The sequence below is a fragment of the Amblyomma americanum genome, chromosome 5 (assembly GCF_052857255.1).
Source record: "Amblyomma americanum isolate KBUSLIRL-KWMA chromosome 5, ASM5285725v1, whole genome shotgun sequence".
Taxonomy (NCBI): Eukaryota; Metazoa; Arthropoda; class Arachnida; order Ixodida; family Ixodidae; genus Amblyomma; species Amblyomma americanum.
In genome coordinates this window covers 66,059,987-66,079,820 of record NC_135501.1, presented here as the reverse complement: position 1 = coordinate 66,079,820, position 19,834 = coordinate 66,059,987, and the positions used below count along the sequence as shown (strand labels likewise).

The following is a 19,834-nucleotide window of genomic DNA, read 5'->3' as shown; positions in this document are numbered from 1 at the left end:
GACAGCTTGCCCGGTCTTTCACTTCTCACGCCCAGCGGCAACAGAAAAGCGCCCGTGATCCCCCTGCACTTCCCGCTTACCTTCCTGACTCTTTGATCTGACTCTTGGTACACTCCTCAGGTCCCGGCCCTTCCTCCAAACTTACTTGCAAGTACCAGGGACCCTACCGTATTCTTAAGCAGACATCCCATGTCAATTACCTCATTGAACCCTTACGCCATCCCCTGATCATCCTGGCCGAGGCCGCACCATTGTCCACACGACCCGCCTCAAACCATACTACGACCCCGCCGTCGTCACATCGCCCTACACCGCCAGGAATGGCGTCGTTTCGCCCGGGGGAAATCGTAAGACTGGCCTTCGGCTGCGGAATCTTCAGAGGCTGGCGCTTAACGAAGAACGACGATGACAAGCGCCGAACGCTCCGTCCCTCGTGCGTACTCTGGACTGACCGCTGCCTCTGGTCTGTACCAGGACTGTACCGCTGGTTGTTCGCGACGCAGTGCTTTGCCAGATGTTCCTTATTACACAATTATTAATGATTATAGAAGGTGTCAAGGGTGAAATAATGGTAAATAAGGTGAATTAATAGTGAATAAAGGTGAAGTAAATGTGGATTAGGGTGAATTAATGGGATTTAAATCTGAATGAATGATATAATAAGAAGAATTAAGAGAGAACTAAGGTGAAAAGTGAATTATGATTTAATTGCGAATGAAGCTACAATAATTGTGAATAAAGGGAATTAATGTGATTTATATGTGAATTAATGGTATGTTAAGATAAAATAAGGTGATTAGGTGAATGAAATGTGATTGAATTGTAAATGATTTGGAAATTAAGATGAATTAATTGTGGATAAAGTGGTTAATTAAGGAATCTTTTCATCTGCGTGGCGGAAATTATGAAAACTCTAAATGGTTGCCGGGATGAAACGAGGGTATAATCAGAGTTAATCGATGACCAATTGATCAAGAGAACGAAAAAACAACCATGGTGCTAAATTTGAAAGTCGACCTGTGTCGTGGAGATGTCAATGCTTTCGCATTCTTATAGTGCGGGTAGCCGTAGTGATCTCTATATTTTCCCACCTTGCTTCGTTTTCTTTGGACCGACTGTTTACCCCCAAGAGCATTACAGTGTTCCGTCCTAAGCCCATCTGCGTTAACAAGCCTACTGTCCTGCCTACCCGCAGGAACACACGCGGACACGGAACTATACTTCATCTCAAGTTTTTCGCAGCACTGCGAAAGGTAGAGGTTTCGTTTAATCGGGGCCAGAAAAGACAACAAGTAGTCCCTCGAATATCTTACATGCGTTGCAAGGCAGTAATTGAAAACGTAGTTCAGACTGACATTTTTAATGTACAGCGAACGTTTTATTCCTTGGTTAAATTAGCAGAAGAGGACCGCACGAGAACCCAGCACTGTGGAGACCTGCTAGGAAGTGGTGCGCCGCCATTCGTAGACGTGGCATCAGATGGCCAGTACTGCGCCTTCCTTCCCACGGATGGAGCCAACAGTCGCGGAGGAACACGCTTTGCAGCGCACGCCGTTCTGATTGAATGAAATCACTGTGCCCATTAATGCGGTCAAAACGACTTGTGAGATGAAGTGCGCAGCGTGCACACTCTAGGGCGTCGATTCGCTGAGCGGAATCCTTCACGTTGTGCCGATCCTGCCACACCCGGGCTAGATCGCCTAAATATGATTTCAGGAACCGACAGGTTGGACCCACCGAGGTGGCTCAGTAGTTAGGGCGTCGGCTACTGATCCGGAGCTCCCGGGTTTGAACCGCGGCGGTTGCATTTTTATAGAGGCGAAACGCTAAGGCGCCCGTTTGCAGTGCGTTGTCAGTGCACGTTAAAGATCCCCAGGTGGTCGAAATTATTCCGGAGCCGTCCACTACGGGACCTCTTTCTTCCTTTCTCCTTTCAATCCCTCCTTTGTCCCTTCCATTACGGCGTGGTTCAGGTGTCCGCCGATATGTGGGACAGATACTGCGCCATTTCCTTTCCCCAAAAAACCAATTTTTGTTTTTAACCGACAGGTTCCTAACGCGCTCTATTTCTAATTACTCTTCTGTGCACCACGCTTGTTTACACTTTAGCCCTTTCGCGCACTATGAGTTCTGTGCCCACTCGCTTTTCTTTACAGCCTCTTTCATCGAGCAGGCGTTCATATCTGCACCAAAAGTGAACGTTTCGCTTTTGTGGACCGTCGAGGAGCCACCCCAGGAAGACGTGTCGAGAGAACGGCAGCTCTGCGGGGACTCGCCTGCATTCCGCTCTGTCGCTCCTCGATGGCTCGCGCGATGACCATGCAGAAGGGCCAGGCGAAGGCGGCGCCAAAGCGCATGCCCACCAGGTACATGGTGTTGTCGGTGTCCTCGTGGTACGTCGGGTAGGGGAACTGGCGCAGCTTGACCGCCAGCTCCTCTTGGGTGCGGTTGGTGGCGCGACGCTGCCGCAGCACGTTGATGTGCGCCATGTCCACCGCCGCTTGCACGGCCGCCACGCGGACGGCCATTGCTGTCGGAAGAGACGCGCGCACCGCTGTTACACTGAACTAGAAATACCACTGTCATATGTTTGGCGCCTCTGGCTGGCAGAGCCTCACAGCACCTGACGCGATGCCTCTGTTACCAAAGTATTTATCTGTTTGTCGCCGAGTCGGATGCTTGCACCTACTCTGCACAACACACGACGTACTCAAACCCCAGTAGCTAATTTATTTCGTTCCGTTCTTGCCATATAGCATTCTGTAATAGCGCAAATGGCGGCTATAAGTGTATCTTCAATAACATCTCATCGCAGCATGTTGCGGTAAATAAGGTTCGCATGCCAGCTGCACAGCGCGTACGATCAGAAATGTTCCGGACAAAAGCGAATGTTCGAAAATTCGGCTCAAAACCCGCAGTCGCTGCCAGTGCCTGCAAAAGGCCTCACATTCTCCCTCCGTTTCAACCTGCGCGTTAGTCTTAGTGCGAGACCATGTCACGAATTAGTCTGTTTTCAAAAACTGCGCAACATGGCGGTGATGTTTCATCCGGGAAATTTTAACGCGATGGCGTTGAGGCTCTCATTCTGCAGAAAATCCGGCATCGACGTTGTGCGGGAAATATCAGGTGGCGCATCAGCCACTTCGGTCACGCGGCACTGTGACGTCATCACAGCCTGCCTATCGTGCCAGACTGTGAGCAAACAGCCCATCGTGGCAGGTGGCAGTTCAGTTAATGACTGGTCGCGAGAGGTACGTTTCTCGGGAGGAGCAGCATAGGTCTTACTAGCCCAACCAGTGGCGGTTTTTGAAACAGCCACCTGCCGGGGAAGTGGCGCATTGCTTAACCGCTGTACCACTGCGCCGGGAGTGGTGTGAGGACTCCTTGCGATCTGTGAATGCAAAGGAGAAATACAAAATGCGAACGTAGACAGAACCCGGGCGACAGATAAGGAGTACTTGAGCGGGAGGGAACGGTTTCGTATTCTATACGCTTAAGAGTTGGTTAATCATTATGTGATAGTGGAAGAAGGAACAAAACCCCTCCCTGCGAAATGATGCGCAAAGAAAACCCCTGGTCACTGAAAGGAACCATTAATATATACTATCGCATTACACCCTTAAGGCGTAGCGGCAGTGTCTCCTGAAGTTTTCCCATTATTTTGGGGAATTTTCGCGGTATATTCTGGCGAAAAGAAATTCATTGCTTTCTAGAGAAAATAAAGAGCCGAAACGTTGTCACTTTTTGCTTTGCAAATCGATGCAGGGAAAAAGAAGTGGATAGGCTTTGGGACTGTGCCCTAGTTACACGGCCGACTTAGCCGCGGTTCAGTTTATCTCAGTTAATACTAACCATAAGGAAATCTTCGGTAACGCAATGAAATATCACTACGAAACGGCGCTTATTCGTCGGCAGAAGTCCTTCTCATTTCAACTTCTCTGTGGTGGCTTAGCGTGATGCGTACTCGGTTACCAGCCTTCAGAGTACAATTTCTTTCATCCCTACTCGGCAGCGTCATTTGACGGACGCTTTTTCCCGAAGTGGCGTCTGTAATACCCATGCATTTGTGGGTATTTTAGGCCACTGAAAACTACTCGGTTAAGCCTCATTACCGCTAGCTGGACCAGACTTGTTTTAATCACGGGTGATGTTATCTGAGACACCACACGTTTATTTCCTTTATTTAGTTTCCGACCTCGCTTACGTAGTGGGGCTGCCGCGGCTCAGGAACACTATGTAAGAATGATTTTCGTTTGTTTAAATCTGCTTTCTGCTGATCATGTGACACTGGCCACGTGACACCTGTCAGAGTACGGCGCCAGAAATGTAGGCCAGCACGACTGAGAAAAAAAAAAGCCAGGTTACGCAACAGCACTTGGCGCTCATTATTGCCTTGGCGTCCCTCACGTTCTCAAGTGGCTTTTGCAGCGTTAGTGTCCAGGATTTGCGTTAACGTTAAATTTCGCATCGGTCTTAAACGGGCTGCCTTTAATAACGGCGGCACCTTGCAAGCTGGTGTGTCGTGTGCTCAGTTACCCTGTCCAGAGATATAAGATTTTTCATTTCTTGAGCAAAATGGTCCATTCCGGACGACTTTCGCCTTTTACCGCTAAGGACGATCGGTGACTCACGGTCTTCGCGCTGCGAGGGCCCGTTCTCCGTGGTCTCCTTGCGGTCCTTGGTGATCTCGTAGGCGCCGCTCGAGAAGACGATGGTGTACGACAGGTCATGGGGTATGTCTTCACCCAGCGACGTGGTTTCGAAGAATATCCCCAGGGCATTGGGCGTCACGTTTTTAGAGAAGAGAAGCCGCGTCATGGACACTTCATCCTGGCTCGGCTTCAAAGCTGCAGGTGAAGGGTAGAAAAGGCCTCTGAGCACATTTGCGGATTTGGTTAAACAGTTAGCGGAATCACCAAAGGTGGAGTAGATTTGTAGTGTATGCTAGTTTATGGGGTTTAACATCTCAAAGCAGCAAATCTGTAAAGGGCGCTGTAGTGGACGGCTGCGCATAATACCATCGCCTGGGGTTCTTTAACGTGCACTCACATCGCACAGTACACGAGCCATCAGCATTTATAACAATAATAATAATAATTTCTTTTTTGGGGGGGGAGGAAATGGCGCAGTATCTGTCTCATATATCGTTGGACACCTGAACCACGCCGTAAGGGAAGGGATAAAGGAGGGAATGAAAGAAGGAAGAAAGAGGTGCCGTAGTGAAGGGCTCCGGAATAATTTCGACCACCTGGGGATCTTTAACGTGCACTGACATCGCACAGCACACGGGCGCCTTAGCGTTTTTCCTCCATAAAAACGCAGCCGCCGCGGTCAGGTCGAACCCGGGAACTCCGGATCAGTAGCCGAGTGCCCTCACCACTGAGCCACCGCGGCGGGGCCATCATTTAACCATCAAAGAATGGAACGGCGCAACTAAACCGAAGAATCAAGGAAAGGGAAGCGAAACGCGATGCCGCCGTGGCCGGGATCGAACCCGCGTCTTTCCTGTCAACCGCCTAGCGCCATAACCACTGAGCCACCACGGCGAGGCGAGTACATTTGTAATAAGGGAGTAAATACTTTATCATCCGCCTAAGCGCACACACATGGCTACAATGAGCTACATGAATCCTCTATAGGAACAGCGTACTCAAAGAATAGTTCACATTGAGCGATTCCACTTAACGTCGAGCCAATACTGTTTCCACTTCGAGTCCGTCAATCATAGAACTTTAATGTCAATACCGGGAGCGATGGGTTCTGTGACCCCACCAGATGACCCTCAGTCAGCGCTGAAGGTGACCTCTCGGGCTCGTCCTGTGACACGAACTTGTACTTCCGGACTTGAGCTGGATGTCTCCCGCTCTTGTGAGCCTACAATTTTCTGGAGTTCTTCGGGCGGTGGGTTGGCGGTGCAGTCACAAAAGATGTGTTCCATCGTGGCTCTCTGCCACATTTCGAGCAACCGGGTTTGAATTCGTCTGGGTTGATGTGGTGCATTCTTACCGTGTTTGGGAGACTATTGGTTTGAAGTTGTCTCCATCTAACCTTTTGAACTCTGATGAGACTTTTGTGAGGTGGCGGTGGCGTCTGTCTTGCTAATTTAAAGTTTTGTTGTTGATCAATTCGCTACAGCATAACCGTATTTTAGCCCTTCCGGTTAAGTATGCTGGTAGGGCGACTACCCCGGCGAGGCGGTCGTCCCGGTTTCGAACCCAGGACCAGGACGAATTTTTCTTCAACTGCGAAGTTTATGTGGTGAATGCTAATGAGTAATTACTCCCTTATTACGTTTGTAGATTGTAACGAAAGAAAAGGTCCCTAAATGATGTGCCGTAGTGAAAGAAAAAAGTACAAGCAGGATAAGATCAAATGAACGAACAAGCGGCGCTGCACATCTGCATGTACAGTCGCTAGTAAAAAAAAGATTAACACAAGCGGTCAGTCACTGGAGCGAAGTAATCACCTCTCGCGATGCTGCGGTTCACGAAAACGCCAATAGCAAGAACGTAAAGCTTTTCCCAATCCTCAATCTTCCGGGAGGTTCGACAGAAAGCCGTCACATGCGAATATTTTTTTTTCTTTGCTAATCTTTTTTACTAGCAACTGTACCGCTATTTTGTTGGATGGATGGATGGATGGATGGATGGATGGATGGATGGATGGATGGATGGATGGATGGATGGATGGATGGATGGATGGATGGATGGATGGATGGATGGATGGGTGGGTGGGTGGGTGGATGGATGGGTGGGTGGGTGGATGGATGGATGGATGGATGGATGGATGGATGGATGGATGGATGGATGGATGGATGGATGGATGGATGGATGGATGGATGGATGGATGGGCGGTTGGGTGGATGGATGGATGGATGGATGGATGGATGGATGCATGGATGGATGGATGGATGGATGGATGGATGGATGGATGGATGGATGGATGGATGGATGGATGGATGGACGGACGGACGGACGGACGAAAGGAAGGAAGTAAGGAGCGTTCCCTTTGAAACGGGGTGATGGCAGTTGCCCCCAATGTCAGATTTTTTTCCCTTTATTATTGTTTAACTGTGTTGTAAGTTATCTAAATTCGTTGATATACGTCTTCCTACACTTATAAACTTATGCCAGCTCTGCTTTTGAGCCACCAATCTTCCAATCGCTTTTTGGTAATTTCCACCGCAGATTTATTTACATGACAATTGTTATCTAACCTTAGTGCCTCAGCAAGAGTGACTGTGCCTGCATCGACATCGGGATGGATACCATCACATTTTAGTATGAGGTGTTCTATTGTTTCTACAGATTTACCACACACAGCACATGTGTCATCTTCTTCGTTAAATTTCTTTTTATAGCTGCGCGTTCTAAGACACCCTGATCTAGCTTCAAAGAGTAGGGCACTGCCTCTTGAGTTATCCTAAAACGCTTCCTTCCTGATCTGCTGTTTCCGTTATCGATATAGTTCTACACTATGCTTCCTTTCCATTGAATTTATCCAATATTTACATTCCGCGTTTTTAACTTGTCGTTTAATGCTCTGTCTTTCTCCGGCATCGTGTCTGGCATACTTACTGGTCAGCTTACTAGTTCATTTGCGCCACTGTGAGTCAACTCTCTTCCTGTATAAGCATTTAAATACCTTAGCTGCCCACCTGTTATCGTCCAATTTCCTCAGGCGTTCTTCATATAGAATTTTACTCTGAGCTTCCCAGGCTTCGAACGATGCCCAGCCCATATCCCCCTGTACTGCCTCGTTTGTGGATTTCCCGTGGGCACCTAGTGCTAATCTTCCAACAGCTCTCTGATTTACTTCTAATCTCGACTGAACTTCTGCCCTTAAGCACAGAACCGCATTCTCAAAAGTAAGCCACGGCACCATTATTGCTTTCCAAATACCTCTCAGTACTGCATACCTGTTGTACCCCCACAATGTCCTATGTTTCATTATCCCGGCATCTCTTCGCCCTTTTGCTATGAGAGACTCATTAAGAGACAGCGCCACCTGGATACATTCTCTTCGGCCCCCAGGTGCACGCAGCATTTCTGGTTCCGACATACCACGGCAAAGGCGCAAACACGCGAAAAATTCTCTGTACACAGTTATTACTAAAAGAGTACGCACAAAAAGAGAGTGGGTGCATTCTTGCGCCACAAGAATACACCGCTTGAAAAATGTACTAGAACGTACGCAGACACGAGGTCAGCTAGCCATGGAGTGCGTATTAGGAGGGCATTACATGCGCCAAACACTGGCGACTTTTATCTGTCGTAGAAGGTTGCTTTTAGGCCTACTCTGCAGCCTACAGACGTGTCCAGTGAGCCGAAAAGAAAAGATATGTCAACTGGGGTGTTAATTTTTTTCTCAGCAGTGTGCGCGTTTTGTTGCCTCCGCCATTTGGTCTAAATATCCTGCTTATACGCAGATGATCGAGTGCATAGAGTAGTCATTGCACAATATAACTGAATACTGCTTGCACAAACTGCTCAGAAAATCGAACTCCAGGATATAGTCTCCCAGAACATCGCTGTATAAACTGTAAACGAGCTTCAGATCAACTGCTTTCACCACACTGCAAATTTCTATTCAGCGATCTTACCGGCTGTATCTTACCGGAACTCACCTATGGGGAAGAAACGTCGAGGCTAACGAAAAGGGTACAGCTTAAGTTAAGGACAACGCAGCAAGCGATGGACAGAAAAAGGATAGGTGTAACGTTAAAGGCCCGGAAGCGAGCAGAGTGGGTGAGGGAACAAACGATGGTTATTGATAGCCTAGTCAAAATCACGAAGAAATGGGCTTGGGCAGGGCGCGTGATGCGAAGGCAAGATAACCGCTGGTCCTCAAGGGTAACGGAGTGGATTCCAAGAGAAGGCAAGCGTAGCAGGGAGCGGCAGAAGGTTAGGTGGGCGGATGAGATTAAGAAGCTTATGGGGATACGGTGACCGCAGCTGGCAAAGGACGGTTGATTGGGGAGACATGGGAGAGGCCTTTTCCCTGCAGTGGGTATAGTCAGGCTGATGATGATGATGATTCAGCGATCAGTAAGGAAAGCACCAAAATACTGCTTGCGGACAAAATGCATGATTTAGGTAAGCCTATAGCCATTTCAGCCCGCAAAACTGGGGACACTGCAAACACAAAATTGTTCGTTCCGCAACGTAGCACAGATGCCTTGTCTGTTTAGGGCTGAGCAGTCTTACTGTTGTCTAAACCGCATCGACACTCACTCTTTAAAACTACCAACAATACAACGTACAGCATTAGCTGCTGTCTTTCAAGGCTAAAGGCCCCAATGGAACATTCCTGCGCAGGGAATATTGAAAATTGGCTCAAAATATAAACACCATGGCGTCACTGATTCGCGTCGTATACGAGACTTGTTGCGTTGCTTACAGTAAGATTTTATACACTGAAGAAGTCAATTCGTCATTAGCAACGCATTTCTCTAGGGGCAGTAACCAGGAGCTTTCTTCCTGTCCAACTGCGCTTCGAAGAAGAGCTGCGCGAATGCGGACGTGGCCTCATCGAATAACTCACTGCTGCTCATTTTGCAGGTCAACCGACGCCACCTTTCGAAGACCACACCATGTTCAACCACGCTGTGTTCAACCGCGATTAAAGCAGGCGCTTCCCAACTCACGGACTCCGGGCAGGCTCCTCTGGACGTCCGTGACGATGCGGCGCGAGTAGTTGTTCACAGGCCCGTAGTAGATGGTGTCCAACTGTATGTCCCCCAAGTCCGGCGTGTACACGGGGTATATGATGCTGCTGACCACGGCTTCGCTGCCCACCCGGCCTCGCTCGTGCTGGATCTTCAGAAAGGGCACGGACACCATGCACACCTCGAACACGAACGCCAGGGGGCGCACCCGGAGCCGCCGCAGGTACAGGTTCTTCCAGACCAGCACCGAGAACTGGAGGACGCGCTCCATGGCGACGATCTCAAGATGCCGGCAGCGAACTGATGTCGCGGGGTGCCTCCGCAGGGACGAGTGGAAAGCTGGATGAGTCGACAGAGTGGAAACCAGGCTTTGATTCAAGCACATTACGCCGTTATCGGCAGTCGGAAGACGATTCGGACAGATGGGAAAAAGTATGGGAAAAAGGTAAGGAGATACTATGTGCCAGAAATATTCAATGAACTTGGCGAAGAGTTTTTTTATTTCAAAACTAAACGTAAAATGACTAAATCTATAAGAAAATGGTGCTCATTCTTGCAGATAAATCACTGATGGCCTCTTACATGCTGTATTCTACTTTCCCTGTTTTTTCTTCACATTTTAGATTTATTTAGATATGGCACATTTCGAGCTCTTATGATGTCTTCTGTTCATTTTTGGTTGTCTTTTTTTAGTTGAATTCCTATTTGCTCAATATGTATACATATTCCTTTTCTTTCTTGCATAATATGCATGTACTGGGGTGCCTAATGTCATTGCTTTATGTGTAATTGTTTTGTACACATTCGGTTATTCACCTTACTGCCTGAACAACCAACAAGCACTCTGTGCTTAGGATGGCAGGAAAACTCATGTGCTAAACAAAGATGAATAAACATTGATTTGATTTGAGATGCACTGTTCGCACCTATGCCTCTTTGCTGTGAATACATTTGGCCCACCGGAATTGAAAACTCAAACAGCTTAGCATCCTTAATACGGCTTACTATCCTTATTACGGGCTCATGTAACCGCGATGGCAACGCGCGCCTTTTATTCTTTGCGACCTCTTCCAGGGTGAGACAAAGTGGAGTTAAAAGCGTACCGCGTATTGAAATTATAGTCTGGCTAGAAACCGCTTCAGGTGCAGCCCGCTGAGCACATGTGCAGCAAAATTCACTGTTTTCGCACGAAAAAAGCAAATTCGTAATTCACTCGCACTCAGCCCTTGGCACCAATGGAAGCCGTGCGCGCTACAACTATGAACCTTCCAAACACAGAAGGCTATATAACGTACAAGTAATTTTTAATGAACTCTGCATCTTGCTTGGTGAAGCCAGATGAAACTTCACAGCAATCTCCTAATCTTTATTTCCAATGAGGCCGTTGACAAATTAGAGTTACAGATTTTAGCAGTTTAAAAACCACCATACCAAGAACACGGCTTAAATTTTTCCAAAGGTCTGCTATTGATGACACTATAGATAATCTTAAAGAAACCACGTAACTGAAAGTTTTAACTGAAAGACGCAATATGTGCGCTCGTACTGCGCATGGACCCTGTTTTAGGGTACCGCGATATTGAATTTTTGTCTTGCAAGAAGTCGATCCATTGAGCTCCGCCAGTCCCAGAAAGCGTACATCTGAAGTGCTCACAGACATCATTCAGAAATGTGCAACTAAGAAAGGTGCAGCCGCTACCTCCCCAGTTATGTTGGTCGACTTACCATTCAGGGCTCCGGAATATTCAGCGATCCAATAAGTGTATAGATTTTTCAAGGCATTCAAAAAAGCGTAAAGATACCCGTGGCTATCTCCCGGCCACTTTCTCCCAGTTTCAGCACGACAGGCCGAAAGTGACAAGCATTGGCCACTGCATGGGCCACACTTTAACCGCACGTCCAAGGGACTTAAGCCATATACCAGCGCCGTCGGCCTCACAGCGGATGTCTTCTGTTGCAAATGGGTCGCAAGCCCCAAGGGTAGCGTTTGCCTGGCGGCCTGGAGCACAGCTGGAAACATCCGAAGGTCCTGGCAAAGGATGAGTCGACTGCCAACAGAACAACTTGTTTATTCTAGCATCGCAAAAGAGCAGCCGGTCAGGGCGACCACGTTACTCGACGGAAGAAATCGAAGTCTCTATTGGCGTCCGGGGCAGCTGCCTTTATACCCTCGGAGTCGAGGGCAAGAAGGAACGGCTCGGGATGAGGCGCACGAGACGGCGACGCACGGACATGTTGAAACGTGACGTGACGCGTCCGCCGGGCCGGCGCCGGTCAGACCTCCTCGCCTCCCAGTTGGGGAGCTCCTCTCCCCGGCTGCCGCGCTTTGACAAGCGTGGGCACCAACATGCACACACACACACGCACACACGAAGACACGTGGCATTGAAACCTGCCTGGACGCGCTTGGCGGGAGGCGTTGCGGCAGCACTGAACGGGCCCAAAATGACTGCCACTTTGAACGAAGCCCCGGCGTCCGTTGCATCCGCGCCGGCTATACCACGCGTCGTAGGCGAAACGTAACAGACCGCCCCGCCGGGAGAAGGAGATCCCGATGGTCAGGGGACTGCATCCGCTGTCCGGAGGGATGTCGCTCGATGATGCTCGTAATCGAAATCGGTCGTCCCTCGGCGTTGCTTGAGCGCAGCGCACAGAGAAGGCCTCGTTCTCAGGTTCAGGTTCACACAGGACACTGCAAAGTGACTTCGGGAGAGTTGCCATTTTTGTGCTCGTTCCCAGCAAGCGTTAGAACTACGCCGAAACGCAACCGCTCAGTCAGCAAGCACGAGACAACCCTCACTAAGCTCTGCCAGGCTCTTTCCCCTTTTATACTACTGCCTAGTTCCTTACAGTAGTCAAGCAGCACTCAGAACGCGTCCACAAATTGGAAAATTGCACTAGAAAGCACATCATCACTTTGAAACACTAACAAAAGCAATATGTTAAAAATCCTGCCTCAGGAAGAAAACATCAGTAACAAACAACTTTGAGGCGGATTCCTACGTTAGGGGCCTCGACTTAAGCCATCGGCGTTACCGTTGAGACTCCCCTTTTTGTAACGCACCTCAAAGGAATATTGTTGCAAAGCGAGGCTCCAGCGCAGGAGGCGGCCATTTTTGGGAGAGATGGTCTGCAGCCATTGGAGAGGGCAGCGATCCGTCTCAAGGATAAACCTCGAGCCGGCTAGGTAGCATGACAATTTCTGAACGGCCCACACGAGACACGCACTCTTTCTCGGTGGAGCTGTACGCCTGCTCACGACAGGTCAGCTTACGACTAGCATACAGGACGGGGTGTTCCACTTCTCCATTTTCCCGTTGGCACAGTACAACGCCCATGCCTCGCTCACTAGCATCGCTCTGAACAACGAACCATTTTGTGTAGTCTGGCGATCGTAGCACAGGCTGGCTTGTTAGGGCGCTCTTTAGGGCGCTAAAAGCTCTTTCCTTTGTCTCGCCCCAGACGACTGTTTGGGGCTCTGTTTTTCTTAGAGCATCCGTCAGGGGAGCCGCGATATCGGAGTACCTGGGGATGTACGTACCTCTGATAGTAGCCAGCGACACCTAAGAACGACCGAATGTCGGTCTTCGTGCGCGGTTGCGGGAAGTCTCGCACAGCGGCCACCTTTATTTCAGAGGGGCGGCGACGACCCTGTCCAATCACGTGACCGAGGTAGACAACCTCGGCCTGTGCTAATTGGCACTTGGGAGCCTTGACTGTCAAGCCCGCTTCGCGCAGGCGGGGTAGCACTGCCGCAAGTGTGCCATATGCTCGGACCAGGATGCGGAGAATATCGCTACGTCGTCTAAATACGGTAAAGCGAATTCTTCCTGTCCCCGCAACACTTCGTCCATGAGGCTTGAAAAGCAGTATGGCCCGTTCTTCCAACCAAAACTCAAAACTTTAGGACGCAATGTTCCCATTGGTGAAATGAACGCCGCATACTGATACGGGAATAAAAGAAGAGGCGGAGAGCGAGCGCGAGCGGCGAGCGCGCGGCTCTAGCACGAGGGAGATAGAACGAGAAAGCTTGGCCGCCGCCGGTCGTGCTTCGCCGGCTCTCCTCCGTACTGCTGCCATATTTCTCTGGGCGGGCCCGTGGCCACCCCGTGGCATCCCACACCGTAACATTTTGGTGGCAGCGGTGGGATCATGCCGCTCACCCGCTCCCAGAATCAAGCACCCGACGTGCCAGACGACAGGAGTCCACCGCCAGCCGATAGCGCCGACGACGCGGCGGCCGGCGCCGCTAGACCTAGGCGCTCGGAGAGGCTCGGCTCTTCGCAGCAGCCGGACGCCGGTGTTGAGCGCCTCCTGGATACAGTCACCCAACGGATGGACGCATGGGAGGCCCGTCTGACTGCCCAGGCTGGGGAGATGGAAGCTCTCCGGCGCGAACTCCGTCGCCTGGTGCCAGCCGAGCCGAGCACAGGTCAGGTGCCTTTGGGCGTCCCCGCCGCCGCTGTTTACGGCTCTGCCGTCGCTGGGCCTGCGGTCGTGGCCGCCAATGGCATGCTCGGCGCGGGTGCGTCCTCGCCGCAGTGTTCGTTGGACGTTGTGGAATTGCCCACATTTGACGGCACCATCTCGTGGGATGCTTACCGCATCCAGCTGGACGGTATTGCGGCGGCGAGAGGCTGGGACGAGCAAATGAAGGCATGGATGCTCGTTGCAAAACTGAGGGGCCGCGCCACCGAGCTGCTGCAGAACGTGCCGCCCGACCAGCTGGGCTCTTACACTGTTCTGGCGGGCCTCCTCACCGACCACTATGGTGCCTCAGGTCAACCCCGTGTGCAGTACCACCGCCTGCGAGCCCGCCGTCAAGAGCCCGGGGAGACGTACCAGGACCTCGCCGCCGCCATTGAGCGCATGGCTCTGCAGTCGCTGCCGGGAGCGCCTCAGAACGCCGTGGCCCTGGTCGGCACCGAGGCGTTTGTCGACGCCATCCGACTCCCCGAGGTGCAGCGCTTGGTCCGCTCTGGCCGTCCTGATTCCGTCCGCGCCGCCATGGCGCTCGCCATCGAGGCGGAATTGACTTTGCTGGCCACGCGGGGGTCGCCACCGTCTGCCGAGCGCAGCGTCCGGGTGCAGGCTCCTCGGTCCGCAGCCCCAACTGCGGCCTCTATCCGACGCCTGCGTAACGACGTCCGCATGACCTGCTTCCGCTGCGGCCTGCGGGGACACTACGCGAGGGACTGTGCCGGCCCTCCAACGTCGGGAAACGATTTGGCGGAACTCCGGGGGCACCGTTCCGCCGAATAAAGTCCGTCCCCACACTCCTTCGTTCTCCGCGTCCCCTCCTTTCGTCGGCTCCGATTACCACTGATGCTCCTTACGTGCTCGTCGACGTCGCCCTGCTTGACCGGCATGTAAAGGCCTTGGTTGACACTGGAGCGGCTGTCAATGTACTGCACAAATCGTTTGTTGCTAACGCGCACCACCTGCTTCTGCCAGCCGCCAAAACCCGGCTCTTAGCTTTTAACGGCACCCCTGTGGAGCAAGTCGGACGTGTCGTCGTCAACCTGACAGCACTCGGAAATACCATCTCCACCGAGTTTGTTGTCGCAGACAGCCCTATTTGGCCAGTGGTCCTCGGGTGCGGGTGGTGCCAGCAAGCCGGAGTCGTCCTTAATTTTACTAGAACCAAACCACGGGCGAGCCGAACTCTCTGTGGGCCGGGCTGGCTTAGCCGGGTTTCCAGCCTCGGTGTCGCCCTGTGGCAGTCCCTGGTGTCGGCGACCAAGCGTGCCTCAGCATCTCTGCGTGACCTCGCGACGAAGTGGCCGTGTCGAGTCAAGCCGTTCGACGTCACTACCGTGACTGTGGCGTCCGCCGTGACCCTGCCACCGGGTGCGGCAACGTGGGTGTATGCCAAGCTTGACAGTCCGGTCACAGCAGACGTGCTGTTCGAACCCATCCGGTGTTCAGCTCCAGCCCGTCAGATGACCTCCCCTCGAAGCCTTCTGCCTGTGCTCAAAGGAGAGGCCCACGCATTTATACTCAACATCAGCAGCGTACCTCTCGCGCTGACTCCCGGCACGCAATTGGGTACAGCCTCAGTTTTGGACCCCGGGTCACCAGTGGCGTCTCTGTAACCTGAAGCCCCGCCTCGCCACCCTCCAGCGCCGGCGATCCTATCATGGGAAGAATTTAACTTTGGACCCAGCCTGACCTGCGCGGAGCTCGCCTCTCTGAAGACCTTGCTGCTCGAGCATCGCAGTTGCCTTGCTCTCAGCGCCGGTGAACTCGGGTGCACTTCCTGGGCTCAACACCGGATCAACACCGAAAACCGCGGGCCCGTTCATCACCAACCTCGCCGTGTAGCGCCAGCCGAACGGAGAGTCATCCAGCAGCACGTGTGCGACATGCTTGACCAGGGAATCATTGCCCCTTCTTGTAGCCCTTGGTCCTCCCCTGTCGTCCTTGTGCGCAAGAAGGATGGAACACTCCGCTTCTGCGTTGACTATCGGAAGCTAAATGCTATTACTAATTGCGACGTGTACTCGCTGCCTCGCCTCGACGATGCGCTTGACCGCCTGAAGGGGGCCCGTTATTTTTCCACGCTAGATCTGCTCTCGGGCTACTGGCAGGTGCCTGTTCACCCCGATGACGCGGAAAAGACGGCTTTCGTGACTCCCGACGGCCTTTACCAGTTCAACCGTATGCCCTTCGGTCTCTCGAACGCTCCAGCCACCTTCCAGCGTCTCATGGACCGAGTCTTAGGCCATTTGAAGTGGACTATGGCGTTGGTCTACCTGGATGACGTAATTGTCTACGCGGCTACATTTGAAGAACACCAGAGACGCCTCAAACTCGTCCTCGAAGCCCTTACCTCTGCTGGGCTTCGCTTAAAACCAAAAAAATGTTTCTTCGGTTTCGCGGAGGTGACGTACTTGGGTCACGTTGTGAGCCGGCATGGCATCCGTCCCGACCCTGAAAAGCTAAAAGCGCTTACAGCTTACGAAGCTCCCACCACGGCCAAGGAGCTCAAAAGTTTCCTTGGATTTGCTTCGTATTTCCGTCGTTTCATTCCGGACTTTGCCAAGCGCAGCGCTCCATTGACCGCCCTGCTGAAGAAGAATGCACCGTGGAGTTGGACGCAGGCCCAACAGCTCGCGTTTCTTGACGTCAAGCACGCCCTCCTCGAGCCTCCTACATTGGCCCATTACGACGAATCGGCCCCCATCGTCCTCCACACGGATGCCAGCCAAGATGGGCTCGGCGCTGTCCTCCTGCAAGAAGACGAGTCTGGTGACCACAAAGTCCTAGCTTATGCCAGCCGCCAGCTTTCCGACGTTGAGCGCCGCCGCCACTCTTCAGAACTCGAGTGCCTCGCCGTTGTCTGAGCCGTCGAGAAGTTCCGTCCCTACCTGTACGGCCGTCACTTCACCATAGTCACGGACAATAGCGCTCTCACTTGGCTGCAGTCCGCCAAACATTTGAATGCCAAGATTGCACGCTGGTCCCTGCAACTTCAAGAGTACAGTTTCACAATAGTGCATCGGCGCGGCTCTGCCCATCAAGATGCCGATTTCCTTTCTCGCCACCCTTGTTCCGTGACGGCTTTGACGGACCTGAGGACTGCACAAACGCAAGATCCCGCCATTGCTGCCATAATCCACTCCCTTGGCACCGCCGCCGGCGCAGGCCTCCGCCAACTACGCCGGGTCTATCGAATGAAGGACGACCTCTTGTGTCATGTGAAGCGGCTCCGTGGTCGACCACCCGTCTGGTTGCCAGTTGTGCCGGCAACACTGCGGTCGCAAATCTTGCGCGGCTTACACGACGCTCCCACGGCTGGTCACCTTGGTCGCGGCAAGACCTACGCACGAGTGTCGGAGCGGTTTTGGTGGCCTAATATGTCCAGAGATGTCAAGGAACACGTGGCGTCCTGCCAGACATGCCAGTACAGAAAACCGTCCACAGGTGTAACCAAGCCACCCCCGCAGGCTTTTTCGCCACCAAGTTCACCTTTCGAGCTGGTTGGACTGGATCATTTGGGCCCGTTTCCGAAGACGCGTGCCGGCAACCGGTATGTTCTGGTTGCGATCGACTACTTCTCCAAGTGGGTCGAAGCACTGCCCGTTCCAGACACGTCGTCCGCTCATGCCGTCGCGTTTGTGGAACAGCATCTCGTTCTTCGGCACGGTGTTCCCCGGCGCCTCATCACGGACCGTGGGAGCTGCTTTATGTCCCATGAATTCGAGCGAGCCCTCCGCTCCTTCGGCATTGCGCATTCCACTACATCCGTCAATCATCCGCAGTGCAATGGCCTCGTGGAGCGTGTTAACCGTACCCTCACGGATATACTCGCATCCTACGTCGCTCCGTCCCACACAAACTGGGATCGTTTTGTTTCTGCTGCAGCTTTTGCAGTCAACACTGCAGCGCAAGAAACAACGCATGTGACGCCGTTCTCAGTCGTCTATGGCAGAACGCCCTCCATCCCTCTCGACGCGCAGTTGGGCCTTCCCCATCCCACTGCGTCACCAACTGAATCTGCTCAACGACTTCATTCCGCCCGCCTCGACGCCCAGCGCAACCTCCTCACGGCTCACGCGCGTGTGCAAGCGGCCAACGCGGCAGCACCACCACATCCCCCCTTCCGGCCCGGTGACTTGGTCCTCGTTCGCCGCACCATCCGTGCGACTGGCCGTGCCGCAAAGCTCTTGCCCCGATACCGCGGCCCTTACCGTGTCGTTGCCCGACTCGGCCCCGTGACATACCGCCTCGAAGACCTGCCAGAGCATCGACCATGCGGTGTGCACCACATTTTCCCAGAGCATGTTTCAAACATGAAGCGATATGTCTACGGCGCCTGCGGTGACTCCGACTTAGCTACCGGGTCCTCATCAGTGCCGTCGTCGCCTGCTGGCTCCATGCCTTCCCCACGCAATGCAGTCCCATAAACGGATCGCCGCTCAATATGCATAAAACTCCCTGAAGTTAGCCTAACCGGTGTGGGACCTTCTTCGGCGACTGCAGACACCTTCGCCCAGCTCACACACTTCGAATTCAATGAAGAGTGTGACCGCTTCCTATCTGCGAGCCCACATTGCATCGCCCCAGGAAACCCTGCATCAAAGCTCGGCCTGACTTCTCCGCCCCCTCCCCCCCCCCCCCCCCCCGGTGGAAAGGTGATACGGGAATAAAAGAAGAGGCGGAGAGCGAGCGCGAGCGGCGAGCGCGCGGCTCTAGCACGAGGGAGATAGAACGAGAAAGCTTGGCCGCCGCCGGTCGTGCTTCGCCGGTTCTCCTCCGTACTGCTGCTATATTTCTCTGGGCGGGCCCGTGGCCACCCCGTGGCATCCCACACCGTAACAATACCTACTAGCCTCTTCTGTAAGTGGAACCTGCCAATAACCCCTGACAAGATCTAGGGTGGAAATAAACTGAGCGCTACTAACTTCCTCAAGGCGCTCCTCGATGTTAGGGATCGGATAAATTTGATCCTTAGTGATGGAATTAAGCCTGCGGTAGTCGACGCAAGGACGAGGTTCCTTGCCCGGTACCTCAACTAAAATCAAAAAGGGAAGTATAATCGCTCTCACCCGCCACAATAACACCGAGCTGTAGCATTTTCTTTAAGTCAGCCTCCATAATATCGCGCTGGCGGGGTGACACCCGGTACGCCTTGGATCGTACTGCCTCTGGGGAGGTAAGTTCTATTTCATGAGTAAGGACAGAAGTCCTACCAGGCCTCTCAGAGAACTGACCTTGAAACTCTTGTAAGAGTTGGTGTAGTTCGGTTTTCTGCTCAGGCGACAGCGGTGCTTTACTGAGTAAGTCACTAATGACCTGATCGGTGTCTTCCCTGTTCGTCACTGAGCCTAGTCCCGGAAGCCTTCAGGAACGTTTACCATCATACACACCACTGCTTCCCGTTGTCTATAGGGTTTGAGCAGATTACAGTGGTAAACTTGCTGTGCTTTCCGTTTTCTTGGCAGACTCACCACGTAGTTAACGTCCGACAGTTTTTGAATAATCCGTGCTGGGCCCTCCCAGTGCACGTCGAGTTTGTTTTTTAGCGATGTGCGCAATATCATTACCTCATCGCCCACCTCAAAACGACGGGCCCTGGCTGTCCGATCATAATAAACCTTGGCCCTCTGCTGGGCCTTTGCCATTGCTTCACCTGACAACTCCTGTGCCCTTCTTTTTAAGCGT

The 19,834-nt window shown here is 52.4% G+C and overlaps 1 protein-coding gene across 1 annotated transcript in view; it reads right to left on the bottom strand.

Annotated features, from left to right (window-relative positions):
* LOC144133940 (uncharacterized) overlaps positions 1–19,834 on the bottom strand; it is a 42,856-nt gene that overhangs the window by 18,991 nt on the left and 4,031 nt on the right. The window contains exons 2-4 of the mRNA XM_077666988.1: positions 9,647–10,006; positions 4,632–4,847; positions 2,277–2,530 (exon numbers count right to left, since the gene is read on the bottom strand). Coding sequence (XP_077523114.1) covers positions 2,277–2,530; positions 4,632–4,847; positions 9,647–9,938 — 762 coding nt within the window. The 5' untranslated portion in view covers positions 9,939–10,006. The remainder of the gene's footprint in view (positions 1–2,276; positions 2,531–4,631; positions 4,848–9,646; positions 10,007–19,834) is intronic.